Raw genomic sequence first — 14954 nt, 5'->3', positions numbered from 1 at the left:
CCTCGGGGTTACTTTCTTAGATGAAATACTAGTGTATCTCAGGAGAGTCCATCCATCCGGCTAATTGCTTCGACACATTGTCCAAACAATGACGCAGGCGAATTATAGAGGAAAAGGCAGCCATCAGGCGGCACTCGATTTAATTAGCGGCCTAATGATTGATTTTTACCACCAACCAAAAGCGATCAGTCGCCGATTCAGCCGCTAATTTGATGAAACACACAAAAAAAGCACACAGGTGAAGCAAAAGAAGCAAGTCATGGTCGTAATTGCATAGAATCAGGTGGGAAAATGGAATGGGAATGGGCCTCAAATATCAATATCATCGCACACTGACTAATCGAGAATAATTGCTTCATGTTTTTACAAATATCAGCGGCTTGAGTTCCGAAAATCATTTGTCATAGGTATTAACAAAAAAAAAAAAAAGGAAAGAGAAGAACAAATAAAACAGTAATGAAAACAAAGCTAAGGCAGTCATTCTTTTTAAAGCTAAAACAAATCATTAATATAAAGAATATATATACAATTTGTTATCAGTTTGATGTCTTAATATCTAGTTTACTAACTAATTCAGTTAGATAGGGTACATTTAGTTGTATTTCATTTAAACTTTAATACATTTCCAACCATAATCAGTTTTCTTTTACAGCATGGAATGCTTAAAACATGCACCTGGTCACACTGCTACTGATATCCCTAACTCCCTCTATATTTTTATCCTTCTCTCCCTTAAAATGGGTTGGGTTATGTCTTTTTGTGTGGATGTAAACACGGAGCCGCCCGAACAATAACTGTTGACAGCTCGTAAATTAATAATTTTGCACGGCGAAGAATAAATAGAGAGGGGGAGAGAAAGGGAAGAACGGCAAAGAACTGAGCAGCAGGAAAATCCGGGGCAATGGAAACAGAAAATGAAAATGGAAATGAAAATGGACGAGGGCAGGGGTGCAAATTAGCCGCGTTTCCGCCTCGATCCATCGATCCTACAACAATGATGACAAATAATAGGCGGCAGTAGCAACAAATAAATAGAAAAATCTCTGTGCCTGACACTTTGACTTCCTGTGGCCTTTTTTTCCCAATTTTCTTTCCCATCCCTCAGTTTTCCTCAGTTTTGGCCCTATTGTGAGTGCATTATCCTGTGCATAGGCAATTGCCATGGGCATATTATATGCATTGGCCTCCCGCTCAAAAACTCTCAAAACAAATTGCAAATCGAAATCAAAACAAATATTTCGCTCTGCCTACGATGGGCTACGTCTCATCAAGGATCAGAAGCAGTTTGTTTTGAAAGAAGCCGACAAAAGAAAAAGGATCTCTGCGACTTGCCAATTTTCTTCACTCTACTTGTTACCTTTTTTGCGAATTGTTCAATTGCCGAGCCTGTGAATCGTGAAAATTGATCTTTAATGAAGTAGCCACAGTGGGCGGCATCTTTGTCGGAATTTTCTTCAATGAACCATGCAAATTGGTGGTTCCTGGGCTTGGAAAATATATTGATTCCCGTACCTTGAACGATATATTTTATCATAATAAATAGTTTGCAACTATAATTGTAAAGTCAATATCAATCTAATGCAATTTATCAAACCTTAACTTTAAACAATGTGCAATTAATAATTTAATAATATCAAATTTCCAAAGCTACAGATACAATAAAAGAAAATTCCCTACGATAAAAAGCTGACACCGAGCAGAATGACTGGACGGCTTTCTTCAATTTGTGCGGATGACATATTGGAATATGGAATGACAATCGAAAAAACTGAGAAAAAATACAGATCGGAAGCCCAGAAGAATGACAATCAATATATATGCCAGATCACCATCGAAGTGTCCAAAACTGAATCGAGCTAATTTGTTGCAATGAAGCTTACTGGATTTCTATCCAAGAAAAAAAAAGGAAGAGGAAAAATACAGAGTCTGTAAGAAATAGATGATATTCATTGATAATAAATTACACTTGTAAAAATTTGTGAAAATATTTACTTTGCATTTTATTATTTTGTATATTTTTAGATACTGTTTATTCTTAGAAAGGTATTTTTCAAGGCCCAAAGTGCCTAAATCTATTAATAAAATGCCTTAAAAATCTTCTTAGCCTTTTTTTCCTGTGCACGGGAAGCGGAATTGAATCCGACAGCTATTTATGATCCGGCGATCCCGATCCCCCGCTCCACCCCCACAAAAGACACCGGGAAATGGATTCAAATGAAAGGAGAGGAAAAACCAAAGCAAATCGCAGGCAGCACAGTGCAGCGTGGGCAGCAGCGTGCGGGAGGAAAGGTAAGGCAAGAGGAAAAGTGAAAAGTGTGGGAATTACGTGTTCGTGGAAATCAAAGTCCGGAAAAGATCTGAGTCCCGAACCGAACAAAAGTCCCATTGTAGCGAAGGAAGTTACCCCGTGTGTGTGTGTCTGTGTGTGTCAACCCAAAGTGATCTTGCTTTAGTTTTCCTTATTTTTTCACATTTTCCCTGACAGCTATAGGAAATAGTGATTCGATTTTGGTCTCATTGATATATACATATATATACAGATACCTGTAAAAGGGATAGCTTTAAAGCAAGTGTTTCGAAAGACATGGCTAGATCGTTTTGCCTGGTGTTGTAATGAATTTAAATTCAAAAGAATAATATTATGGTAAAATCTAAAACTGATTCTCAAATGTCTAATGATTGATTGTCTCGTCTGGTGCAGCAAAAAAATAATAATATTAATATTATAGGAAACCCAATGACTAATCCCTTGATATTCTTTGGTTTCCTCGTAATGTGATGTTTAAATATATAAAATCAAATGAGGAGCAAGTAAGTATATAGCTTACAATGATTAATATATGTATTATATCCTGTTTACCGAACAAATTGACACTTTTTTATCCTCCAGGTTGTCGCAACTTCTTAACTTCCTCCTCCATCTTCTTTGGCTTTTCATTTACGTTTTCCTTTTCCTGGGATGTTACAATTTTAATGCGTGTCTGCTGTGTCAAACAGCATAATAAAGCAAAGACAGAGACAATCGAGAAGGATGAGGAAAAGGAGTCGGAGGAGTAGGTGGAGAAGGAGTAGAATGATGACATGGGTAGAGCCATAGAATAGTCGAAACTAAATGCATGCATGCGTGCGTCTTTTATATTGAAATAAAATAGCATAAAAATGGGCAACTAATGAATTTTCTCAGCGATTCCTGCGGGAATCGACCTTCGGTCCACTTTACTTCTGTTCCGTTTCGACGTTCCTCACATCCTATGCGTTCTTTTTTGTGGCTACACTTTAAAAAATATTATGAGTAAATAAAAATAGAAAGAAAAAAAATATGGAGAGAGTTTCAAAAGATTTAGAAGCAATTATATATACATGTACTTTTAGAATCATTTTTTTAATTGATTTTGGAAATGCAATTTGTGTCACTATAAATCAATGCTTTTTGATATAATTTTTGTTTTTCAAAAACTCATACCTAAGCCAAAAATGCATTAATTTTAATTCGGAAAGCATTTCTATGATATTTTTCATTAGGTTAATAAATCCACATACTCAGTTTATAATTTTCAGAAATTAAAATTTTTATCAATTTTAAAAATTTTTTATGATCAAATATTTATAAGAAAAATTTCGAAAAAAAATTAAAAAACAAAATTTTATTCCAGACATGTCTAGATCGACTCGGCTGATGATGCTGATCAAGAATATATATGCTTTATAGGGTCGGAAATGACTCCTTCACTATGTTTCAAGCTTTCAACTTAAAAAAATAAAGAATATTTTCGTAAAATTATCAGCTTGGCAGTTCACCTTTTTTTTCCTGGTGCATCTAGCCCAGACACTCGGTGAAGCCACAAAACACACACTAAGCAAAAGAAAGCAGGGGGTGTGGGGACAGCAAAACAGAGGTATTCACGTTAATCGTCAAAACCCGAACCCCCAGAACAAGAACAAGAGCGGCAGGCGGCACCCCCCCACCCACACGACATCCAGAAGACCAACAAAAGGAAACTCAAACCGCAACACTCGACCAGCCAATACCACCCACCCATCACCCGTCACACACCACCCACCGCCCACCGCCCACCGACACTGAGCGCCACCCTCCTTTTGGCGAAAGCCATTCAACCAAATGTTGTATAAATGTAATTCAATACTTTTTCAATCTTGTTGCCAGTTACTTTTTCCGCTCACTGTTACACTGCACTTAAAAAAAATTAGCAACCCCTAAAATTTAAATTTAAATTTAAGAAAATTATGGGCAAATAAATGTAACTCCCATATATTACCTCTATCTTATCCCAAAATAATACCCTAAAAAATCAATTAAATCCAAAATCCGCATGCAATCAATATATTCTCACAGTGCAGGCAAAAGCAAGTAAGCAGCAGAGGAAGGAAGACAACAAAAATAGGGGGAAACTGTTACTCGAATAGGTACTACAAATTGGAAACACATTTTACCCTCCAATTACTTAAATACAATACAAACTGCGATTGATGGTGCTCGTCGCGTTCTCGTCAGGAAAATGTAAACAATTCTGTAGAAAGCAGAGCCAGGGGAGTGGGGTAAGAGTAAGCGGAGATTTTATTGTCAGTTTCCGTGTCCGTGTTTAAGAGTTGAAAATGGGTCAGGTTTTTCCATTAGCCGAGATACACACAAGTAATATAATATTTGTTTAAATCATTAAAAAAAAAAGCAGCCAATGATAGGTAGTTATTAGATGGTGACAATTTATATATATATACCCTAGAAATATGTAAATATTAAAAAAACTTTGAAAATATTTATATGACAATTTTTTCGAAAATCAAAGTTTTAAGATCTATACCATATGTTTATTTTGATTAGGTTAATAAAACTGCATACTCAATTTAAAATGTAAAATAAATTAATTTTCTTTTTTTAATTTTTGATCAATTTTAACGATATAAAATTTGAACAAAAATTAAAAATTTTTCTTTTCTTTCTAAGATAGCTAGATCGATTCGGCGGTTGATGCTGATCAAGAATATATATGATTTATAGGGTCGGAAATGACCCTTTCACGGCATTACAAGCTTCTGACTACAATTTGAATACCCTGTAAAAGGAATAAAAATATATAATATATAGCTATCATAGAGGTGGCTTGTAGTGGTTTTCATGATGATTCAGATAAATATATGTATAATATACATAAATATGTGTATAATATATATAAACATAGGTATAATATTTATAAATATATATATATACTTTTTCAATAAGTTATTTTCAAGCTACTGATTGTCAATGTTTTTAACAAGGTTTCCCACATTAAGGTTAACTCTTCTACTCCCACTTATATGGCCAACGGTTGGTTCCACACATTCATCAGTCTGTCAGACTGTCATTTTGTCAGTTTGTCGATCAATCTGTCCACCGAGGCGTCAGTCAGTCTGGCAATCCGTGCTGTCTTACATGCTCCACGGTCCAACAACAGTTCTCTAATTTCAACATTTTCGCCTGTCTGCGCTTTCTTTTTCGTCGCTACACCTTAAAAATAAATAATACCAGAAATCTAACAACTTTAAATACTTCATAAATACATTTTCGCTTAAAAAATGTAATAATAAATATCTCCATTTAAATAAAGTCCCATAGAAAGTGTTGCTAGTGCACAAGTAACCGGCGGCCCTCATCCTTTTTTCCCTGCCTGATTTTCCCTCATCCTGTAAGCGCTAATAGATTTTCTATTAGCGGGCGATGAATGGACTGGGTTGAAAGGTTAGGGGGAGGGCAGACCGCACCCGTTCACACGCATGACCGGGCTTTCCATTTTACGCCCCGTCTCATCTGAGAAGTTCGGGGTTACGGGCCCACAGGTCCCAGCGGAATCGATGCGGCATTATTATCATTATTATTATCATCATTATTAAAGGAGTCGCTGCCAAATCCCAGCTACCGACTCCTGAATCCGAATAATATGCCACATGTCCGGCCCAATTCATCACTCCCCCCCTGCCGGCCCCCTGTTATGTTGTATCTATTCTGCCGCCCATCGAGCACAAAGGCCACAAGCGGCGACCGCAGCGGGAATTTGTATCTGTCAGTGCGCTCTTTGCATCCGTATCTGCTTTCACACACATGTCAGTATTAGGTTTAAGATTTCTACCGAAAGTTAAATGGGTTAAAAGTACCAACTATGTACTATATTTATTTATGCTTAAAAAACAACTATTTGAAATATTTTTGTATGTTTCCTATACTCAAAGTCGATCCTTCTACATTCCCTCAAAACATTTTTGCACTGGGCAAAAAGTATGACCTAATTAGAAGATATCATGTACTTCAGATAGTTATATATATAAGAAATATAAGCAAACACATCAGCATAAAAGAATAATTGATTTAACATATTTTACAATAAGTAAAAATATACCTTATCTCTTTTAAAAATATTATTTTGCTCTCAAAACTAAACTATAATTCTCTGCAGCACAATTATGCTGCTTGTTGAGGTCATAAAAAAAACAAAGGCTTAAAATGAAAGTTAAAAAGACTCTCTTTAGTTACTTTCTACCAATTGCACACCTGCTAGTTCAAATTTAGTAGTTATAACTACTAACTACATCTCATCCACCAATTTCCGACCCCTTTGAAGTGTGTCCGTGGTCTGTCTATTGAATCAAATTGTAATTAAATGAATGTATTCCATTCCGCAGCAAACCGAAAGCCGGAGGCAGGTTCTCGGTTTATTTCCCGGGTCACCATGTCAACCGATTGAGGGCGAGAGGGCGGATCTAACTGTGTTTGTGTGTGTGTGTGTGTGTGTGTGTGTGTGTGTGTGTGTGTAAAAGGGGTGTGGCACTCTCGTTGTTGTGGCCGCAAGCGTTTTTCTCACTAATCCGTGATTAGTAAAAATGACACATTAAACTAAGTAAACAAATCATCATAGGTTCATAAATATCAGCGCCAGCTGGATCAAAAGGGTAACCATAATGACAAATTCAATCAGGCTAAAAGCTTGCATACTTTAAAAGCTATATCCTATCATTAGGACGGGTCAAATTGGGTTACAGAAAACCTTAAAAATATCAATTTAAAATATATACCAACAAAAGAATATGTTTCCTTTAGCTGATAAATAGGAAATAAATTAAAAGATCGGCAAATATCAAATCAATCGGCAAAAAATATCAATCTTAAATACATGTCAACTAGTGCACCCCTCGAAATCCGCAGAGAGAACCCGAAAAAATATCATATCATAACGGGGTAATAATAATAAAAATATAAATGATAAAAATAATATACAAATTTGGCAAATTTCGTTGGCTAAAGAATACAATTTTTGCCTTATTGGTAAAGGAGAAATTGAAACGCATTCCAAAATAAAAATTAAATAAACTTTCCACTCACTCATTTTCTTATTTTCGGTCTTTTCTTATCCGTAGCATATTTTTTATCGGAATTAAAAAGCAATACATTAAATGCAGCATACATTTAGGCGCTTTTTTTCTCTTTGGCATATTTCATTTTTTGTTTACACTTAAAAAAAAAAAAAACAAAAAACACTCATAATTAGTTGACCTAATTATTAACTCATAGCACATAAAAAAAATAAACAAAAATATATTTACTTCAGCGTTGGCAATATAACTGAAAAATTACACACACTAACGCCACTCAAATGATCTTTGGCATATTGCCTTTTCAATGAACTTTATATTAACACATAAAAAAAAACAACAAAAAAACACTAATGATCAATTGCGATCAATTTTTATATTTAACACTTAAAAAAAATAAACAAAAACCTGTTAATAATCACCACACCACTTATTTATTCCCTTGGTTTTTACATGCACTCAACTCCTTCATATTCAACTCCAACATATTTACAGGGATTTTCGTTAATCTCAACACTCAAGCCGCGAGAGATTGGTGGGTGAGTGGTGAGAGCGAAAACGAGGTGAGTTGACTTGCCATGCAAACGCACAAATTTACAGGGACTCCTCCAACGCACACATACATACATACTTGCGGCCGCTGCCGCCGCGGGTGTCAAAGGACTTTCTAGTGGCGAAAAGATCAACAAAAAACCGAAGGCGGTAAAATCAAATGATTCCCATTGAGAATTATTTATTTATCTCAATAAAAGAGCTCAATATAATCTATGATGCTATTCGTAAATAATTTTATGTAAATAGCTATTTTTCTTCTAGAACGATCCCCCTAGGATGGTGAACTATTTTTATAGTAGCTGTTTTTTTTTTCTTTTTTTGTATTGTCCATTTAGCAGGATAAATTTCAGATTTTTTTTTTTTAATTTAAATAATAAATTAAGCCAGAATTAATAAATTTCTTGATTTCATGTACCAGGCGCACAGAAGGCAGCAGAAGGAAAATTAATTTATCGCAGTTTCAAACCTTTGATCTTGGCCTGGAAGTTAGCGCAGATTCCAATCACATGTATTCATCGATGCTGGCTGCCGATATATCGATAACAATAAAAATGTTAGTATTTTTCTTTTCGGTATTTTGCTCAATTTCGTCCACCACTAGCGGAAACCCAATGAAAACATAGGAAAAATTTGCGGCGATTTAATGGAAAATGGGGGACCAACAGCAGCAACAACTGATTCTGGCCACCGGTGGATATGATCACACAATCAAGGTGTGGCAGGCGCACACCGGCAACTGCGTTAAGACAATGCGCTTCGTGGAAGCTTCTGTGAGGCAGGTTCTCGGTTTATTTCCCGGGTCACCATGTCAAGTTTGAGAGCGAGAGGGCGGAGGGCGGATCTAGCTGTGTTTAAAATATAAATTTAAAATATATACAAACAAAAGAATATGTTTCCTTTAGCTGATAAATAAGAAATAAATTCAAAGATCGGCAATTATCAAATCAATCGGCAAAAATCCGCAAAGAGAACCCTAAAAATTATCATATCATAACGGGGTAATAATATAAAAAATTATAAATAATATACAAATATGGCTAAAGAACAGAATTTTTGCCTTATTGGTAAAAGATAAATTGAAATGCATTCCAAAATAAAAATTAAATAAATTTTCCACTCACTCATTTTCTTATTTTCCGTGTTTTCTTATTCGTAGCATATTTTTTATCGGAATTAAAAAGGAATAAATTAAATGCAGCATACATTTAGGCGCTTTTCTTCTCTTTGGCATATTTCATTTTTTGTTCACTTAAAAAAAAAAAACAAAAAACACTCATAATTAGTTGAACTAATCATCAACTCATTTGCACATAAAAAAATAAAAATAAAAATATATTCACTTCAGCGTTGGCAATATAACTGAAAAATTACACACACTAACACCACTCATATGATTTTTGGCATATTGCCTTTTCAATTAACTTTATATTAACACATAAAAAAAAACAACAAAAAAAGCACTAATGATCAATAGCGATCAATTTTTATATTTAACACTTTAAAAAAATATACAGAAACACACTAATAATCACCGCACTGCACTCATTTATTGCAGACGCACAAATTTGGAGGGACTCTTCCAACGCACACATACATACATACTTGCGGCCGCTGCCGCCGCGGGTGTCTCAACTTTTTAACATCAGTTTAATGGCTATAATTAGTTAACCACTTGCTAACTGTGTTACTAATAGCTTCCTTTATAACGTAAGTATGTAGTTATATATGAAGTTCACTTCGGTACGTGCACAATGTATGGTTTTTTATCACATTTCTTTTCCCGCTTTTTTAACTCCTATTGGAAAGAGCAGCGCAGCACTCACTCGACATGAAAAATGCAAATTTCTTTGAAAATTCACTTGTTTAGCGTTTAATTTAAGTGTCACGATATGAACTGCACTTAGTTTAACTGATTTATTCAGTTTTTAGATATTATCAAACGTTTTTTTCTGGGTAAAAACGTTTTTTTCAGCAGCAGCACGCGTCATGTACGTTTTTTCTTTTCACTTTTTTTTCGCTCACTGGAAAACGGTACCTGTCAAGATCGCGGCGGAGTGAGTGTCAAAGGACTTTCTAGTGGCGTAAAGATCGATAAAAAACGGGAGGCGGTAAAATCAAAATTCAATTGATAATTATTTATTTATCTTACTAAAAGGGTTCATTTATTTATTTAATTTAATTTAAATAATAAATTAAGCCAGAATTCATCAATTTCTTGATTACATGTACCAGGCGCACAGAGGGCAGCAGAAAGAAAATTAACTTATCGCAGTTTCAAACCTTGGATCTTGGCATGGAAGTTAGCGCAGACTCCAATCACATGTATTCATCGATGCTAGCTGCCGATATATCGATATGTCGATATATCGGTATTTTGCTCAATTTCGTCCACCACTAGCGGAAACCCAATGAAAACATAGGAAGAATTTGCGGCGATTTGATGGAAAATGGGGGACCAACAGCAGCAACAACTGATTCTGGCCACCGGTGGATATGATCACACAATCAAGGTGTGGCAGGCGCACACCGGCAACTGCATTAAAACAATGCGCTTCGTGGAAACCTCTGTGGGTGGACCTCAATCTCAACATATTAAATATATCTATATATGTATATATATATATATATTAAGTACAAATGTGCATTGTGATTACAGCAAGTGAACGCCTTGGACAGGACACCGGATAAGACCCGGCTAGCGGCTTGTGGCTACCAGTGCATACGTTTATATGACCTGGAATCCAATTGCACGGCTCCGGTCATCAACTTTGATGGCGTGCAGAAGAATGTGACGCGCCTGGGCTTCCAGGAGGACGGCAACTGGATGTTCACCGCCGGCGAGGATCATCACGTTCGGATCTGGGACATGATCTCGGCACCACCGCACTGCTCCCGAGTGTTCGATTGCGAGGCGCCGGTAAATGCCGCTTGCTTGCATCCAAATCAAGTGGAAATTGGAATGGGCTCGCAAAATGGCAGCGTTTTTCTGTGGGACGTCAAGTCCGAGAAGCATGAACGGATTGTGCCCGAGGTGGATGCCTCCATCCAAGATGTGGCCATCTCACCAGACGGTCGCTTCCTGGCCGCTGGCAACAACAAGGGCAATTTTTACATCTGGTCACTGACCAGCAGTCCCGACCAGAAGATGAGCACCCTCAGGCCGATGAAGAAGAAGAAGGCGCACAAGCGCTACATCCTGCGCTGCAAATTCAGTCCCGACTCGCGACTATTACTCACCACCTCTGGTGATGGCACTGTTTGCATTTGGATGACGGATGACTTTAGCAAGTGGGGGGAATTGTGCATCGAAAACTATTGGGTGTGGGATGCGGCCTTTAGTGCCGATTCCAAATGGCTCTTTACCGCCTCCTCGGACGGTGTGGCACGCCTCTGGAACTTGGAAGCAAAGAGCCCAATAAGGGACTATACTGGCCACACAAAGGCCATCACTGCCCTGTCCTTCAAGGATGAGATTGTTGGTAAATAATAGCTTGTAGTTGTTAGTTTGCAGTAGCAGTAGCATATATTGGCTATAGATTTTGTAAGCTTTGTGACCGTGTCACATCCGGGAGCGAGTCCTAATCCCGATTCTGTCCGTCAATGGATGGATACAAAGGCATAATTTGGCCATTTTTGGGGGCAGTTGTGTTGCATTTAGCGATGGTGATGACCATGTGGACTCCATAGCAATCCAGAACTGAAGCGCATCAGCTCAACATACGACGCGATCAGTTAGTAAACGTGTAACTACTACCTCTGGAAATTAGCGCTTGGCTTTTGTAGCGACTTTTTAATAATTTATATATATATAAACCTTTGATACATAATTATTACATTATTTTATTATATATTAAGACTAAATCATGTGTGCAAAAGTTTACAGTTTGAATAATACACCGGCATTCAAACGAAAATAAAACCAAGGAATCTTTAAGATCGCCGTTAAAATAATTAAAAAGGATGGGATGGAACGCAATTGACTTGTTCTTCGTGTTGTGGTTATTGCGGACGGGATTTAATCGACGTAAGCAATGCCCAGGGCCACCACAGACTCCTTGATGGGATCCGGATCATCTCCCAGCTTGTAGCCCACGATGCAGGTAACGTCGACGGCCTTGCCAGTGGGATTTAGTAGCAGCATCACTTGATTGATGGGTGTGGCCGGTCGGAATGGTTTGTGGGGAGGCATTTCGCTGCTGGATGGCGGCAACAGGCGCACCTTGCAGGGCTGTTAAGAAGCAATTGTAGTTAATAAAACCTACCGTAGACTCCTGACTCGCTCTTCAACACTCACCTTTTTCACGCTTGCCTCAAACTGAAAATCACGCACAGGCTGGCCGCTCTTGTTCTGGGCCGATATCACAATCACCGAAACACGATGGCCGGGCCGATCGCTGGTGAAGTTCAAACTGAGCTGCATGTCATCATCATCCAGCACGATACGTTGCTCACCGGTGGCCTGGATATTATCCAGTTCCACATGAATCTCGCTTAGCGGCTTGGCGGTCACCAGATCCTCACTTTTGGCTGGTTTTTCCTCCACTTTGCTTACAATCTCGCTTTCAAGTAATGGAACATCATCAACCGAGCAGTCGCTAGTCGTAGCCAAGACTAAGGAAGCAGGCTCCTTCGCATTCTTTTCTTCCAACTCTGATGGCTGCACCTTCACATGCATCTTGTCCCGAGCCAGATCATTGAGGGTAATCTTTTCGGGATCACGCTTGAAGCTAGTCATCCGCTCCTGAGTGGGCAATATCTGCTGGAAGAGCTCCTCGCTGAGCATATCGATCTGGGGCATCTTTCTGGCAGTAGTTCCTGACTTTTGACCCAACTCGCTGGCACTGCCATTGGCCAGACCCTCGACGGTAGAGCTGGGACTGAGGACCTGAGGCTCCAGCAATGTGCTAGCATTCTGAAACGGCAATTGATTCTGAGTCTGATTCTGATTCAGCTTGGCCTCACTTTCGGCCAAGGCGCTGCTGAAGATGTCGTTGAGGTCGGCCAGTGGGTTTCCCACTGTGGTGGATGTTGAATTATTGCTGGCACCCACATGGGATGTAATTGAAGTCGACTCCTTGGGAGCAGAGGCTAAGGCAGATCCTCCCCCGCTGTTACTTTCACTATTGATTAGCAAATCGCCAAGGAGTTCGTTTAGGAGGAGGGCATTGCTGGAGCCTGAGGCTGCCGTCGATGTAGCAGTGCCAGTAGATTTGGTTATAGGTAAACTGGGAGCTAAGCTCTTCGTGGGCGAGGGCACCAGTTGCTTGTAGCGTTGCATGGTGGACAGTAGGGCTTCGTTGGCGTCCAGGGTGTCGGCTAGAGAGAGGAAGAAGAATATGGCAAGCGGGCATTAAATACTGTAAAAGCTCGACACCCACCTACTAGCTGGGCATCGGAATTGTCCAACAGCTGCGGCAGATGCTGAAAGATGGGTTTATGCTTCTTGCAGCTCTTGTACAGCTCGTGCAGTGTCTCGCTGACATCCTGATTGGATGGATCGTAGGTGTCCAGCATTTGGTTGAGCAGCTGAATTGTCTCCTGGACCTCGCAAAGCACCAGGCGATGCTGGGCAAGCAGATCATTGCGGCGCGCCTCCTGCGCCATGCGGTACTGTAGCAACAGATTGGCCCGCTTGAAGTTCTCCGGATTATTGCTTTTAATCAGCTTGGCGAACATGGCCTCGTCAATGGTGCCCAATACACTCTCGCGTTTGGCCACCGCCGCCTCTGTGGTGCCGTGTTCAATGTCGCCCTCTTTGCGCAGCATATCGTAGGCATCACGGATCTTCTGTCGCTGCGGAAACTCGGTGGTCCAGAGCAGCAGGCATTCCATGATACGTTGCTTAACCTCGTGCGGTGTCTCGGCGCCCTTGTACTTCTTCGACACCAGGCGGATCAGTTCGTTGAGGAAGCGAAACTTGGAGGCCTCGTCCTGAAACTCGTCGCCGCACTGCGTCATGCATTCCTCCAGGAGCTGTGAGTATAAAATGATTTGTGACGGGTTTTGTGTTTCGAAGGTTTAACCCTAGCTTATTATAGCTTCTTAGACAGAGAAAGGCATTTCCAATGCCAACAAGTCTATATTTTCTTGATTTACAGCATCAGACGAGCCACAGCCAGCTCCAGCTTAAAGCCCATAAGAGCTAGAGGTACAAAAATTGGTAGGATATTATATAAAACTATACATTTTTCTATAGTTTGTTCTTGATTTCTAATAAACAAATTCACTGGCTTTAGCCTTCCTTAATTATTAATCTACACATAAGTGAAGAGTATCTAAAAATAACATTAGCCAGCATATTAAATATTATTTTAGGTGTCTTGTTGTTGCTGTCGTCTCAGACTTAGCCACAATACAGGCCCATATTACGACCACAAAGGCACTGATAACGTTTGCGAATCCAACGCAGCCACACAAGTGCGTGTGTGCTATACACACATGTGTGTGTTGGTGTGTGTGCTTTTACCCAAGTGTTTAACGGTTGTAGTGTGGAAATGGAGGGGCAAAAAGGGGTCAGAAAAACCCACCCACAAAACTCACCGAAATGGCCCGGGTGGCTTCGGTTATGTTGACCGATCGCACCTTGGCCACTATCATCTCCTGGGCCTTGTGCACCAGCTGGCCATTGCTGCGTACCACAATGCAGAACATTTGCACGCCCAATTCGTCAACTCTTTCCTTTGCCGGATTCGTTGCTCTATCTGTAGAAGGATAAGAAGAAGAGGGCGAAGAAGAGGCGACACAAGCGGCGCCGTGTTAGCGATTTTACGCTGCAGCTTATCTGGATTTGTACATTACCCAGCATCTCCTCCATTATGCTCTCGTCTGTGGTCATGTTTTTATGTGCGGCTGAATTACTAACTGGGGGAAATACAATATTTGCGGTGATTTTGAACAACAGTCATGTTGTTGTTGCCTTTGACAGCTGCTGGGGATGGGCAACATATATATTCCATATATCGATATTTTGTATTTTTGCTAGTCGAAAAACAAAAAATACTATAAGAACCCTAGTGATGGCAAAACGCTTTGGGATG

The 14954-nt window shown here is 39.3% G+C and overlaps 2 protein-coding genes across 2 annotated transcripts; one reads left to right on the top strand and one right to left on the bottom strand.

Moving 5' to 3' along the window:
* The first annotated feature begins 10281 nt into the window (after positions 1-10281).
* Lst8 (MTOR associated protein, LST8) lies at positions 10282-11851 on the top strand. The gene is made up of 2 exons (XM_020949372.2): positions 10282-10484; positions 10574-11851. Exons 1-2 carry the CDS (start codon positions 10365-10367, stop codon positions 11402-11404), a joined length of 951 nt encoding a protein of 316 aa, XP_020805031.1. The 5' UTR covers positions 10282-10364; the 3' UTR covers positions 11405-11851.
* Positions 11693-14895, bottom strand: Gga (ADP-ribosylation factor-binding protein Gga). Its single transcript, XM_020949371.2, has 5 exons — positions 14716-14895; positions 14458-14618; positions 13296-13890; positions 12212-13233; positions 11693-12145 (listed from the first exon to the last, which is right to left on the bottom strand). Exons 1-5 carry the CDS (start codon positions 14750-14752, stop codon positions 11933-11935), a joined length of 2028 nt encoding a protein of 675 aa, XP_020805030.2. The 5' UTR covers positions 14753-14895; the 3' UTR covers positions 11693-11932.
* Positions 14896-14954: the final 59 nt, after the last annotated feature.

The sequence above is a fragment of the Drosophila serrata genome, unplaced genomic scaffold, assembly GCF_035046125.1.
Source record: "Drosophila serrata isolate PLE 108 unplaced genomic scaffold, ASM3504612v1 contig_276, whole genome shotgun sequence".
NCBI lineage: Eukaryota > Metazoa > Arthropoda > Insecta > Diptera > Drosophilidae > Drosophila > Drosophila serrata.
Note: the sequence above shows the minus strand (reverse complement) of the source record. Positions and strands in the feature narration are given on the sequence as shown.

Bases quoted from the DNA above. Each gene is read 5' to 3' on its own strand.
- Lst8 (XM_020949372.2), top strand. From the start codon at position 10,365: ATGGGGGACCAACAGCAGCAACAACTGATTCTGGCCACCGGTGGATAT. The intron at 10,485-10,573 runs GTGGGTGGACCT...TTGTGATTACAG, and splicing joins TGCGCTTCGTGGAAACCTCT to CAAGTGAACGCCTTGGACAG.
- Gga (XM_020949371.2), bottom strand. From the start codon at position 14,752: ATGACCACAGACGAGAGCATAATGGAGGAGATGCTGG. The intron at 13,891-14,457 runs GTGAGTTTTGTG...TTATACTCACAG, and splicing joins AAGCCACCCGGGCCATTTCG to CTCCTGGAGGAATGCATGAC. The intron at 12,146-12,211 runs GTGAGTGTTGAA...GCTTCTTAACAG, and splicing joins TTGAGGCAAGCGTGAAAAAG to CCCTGCAAGGTGCGCCTGTT.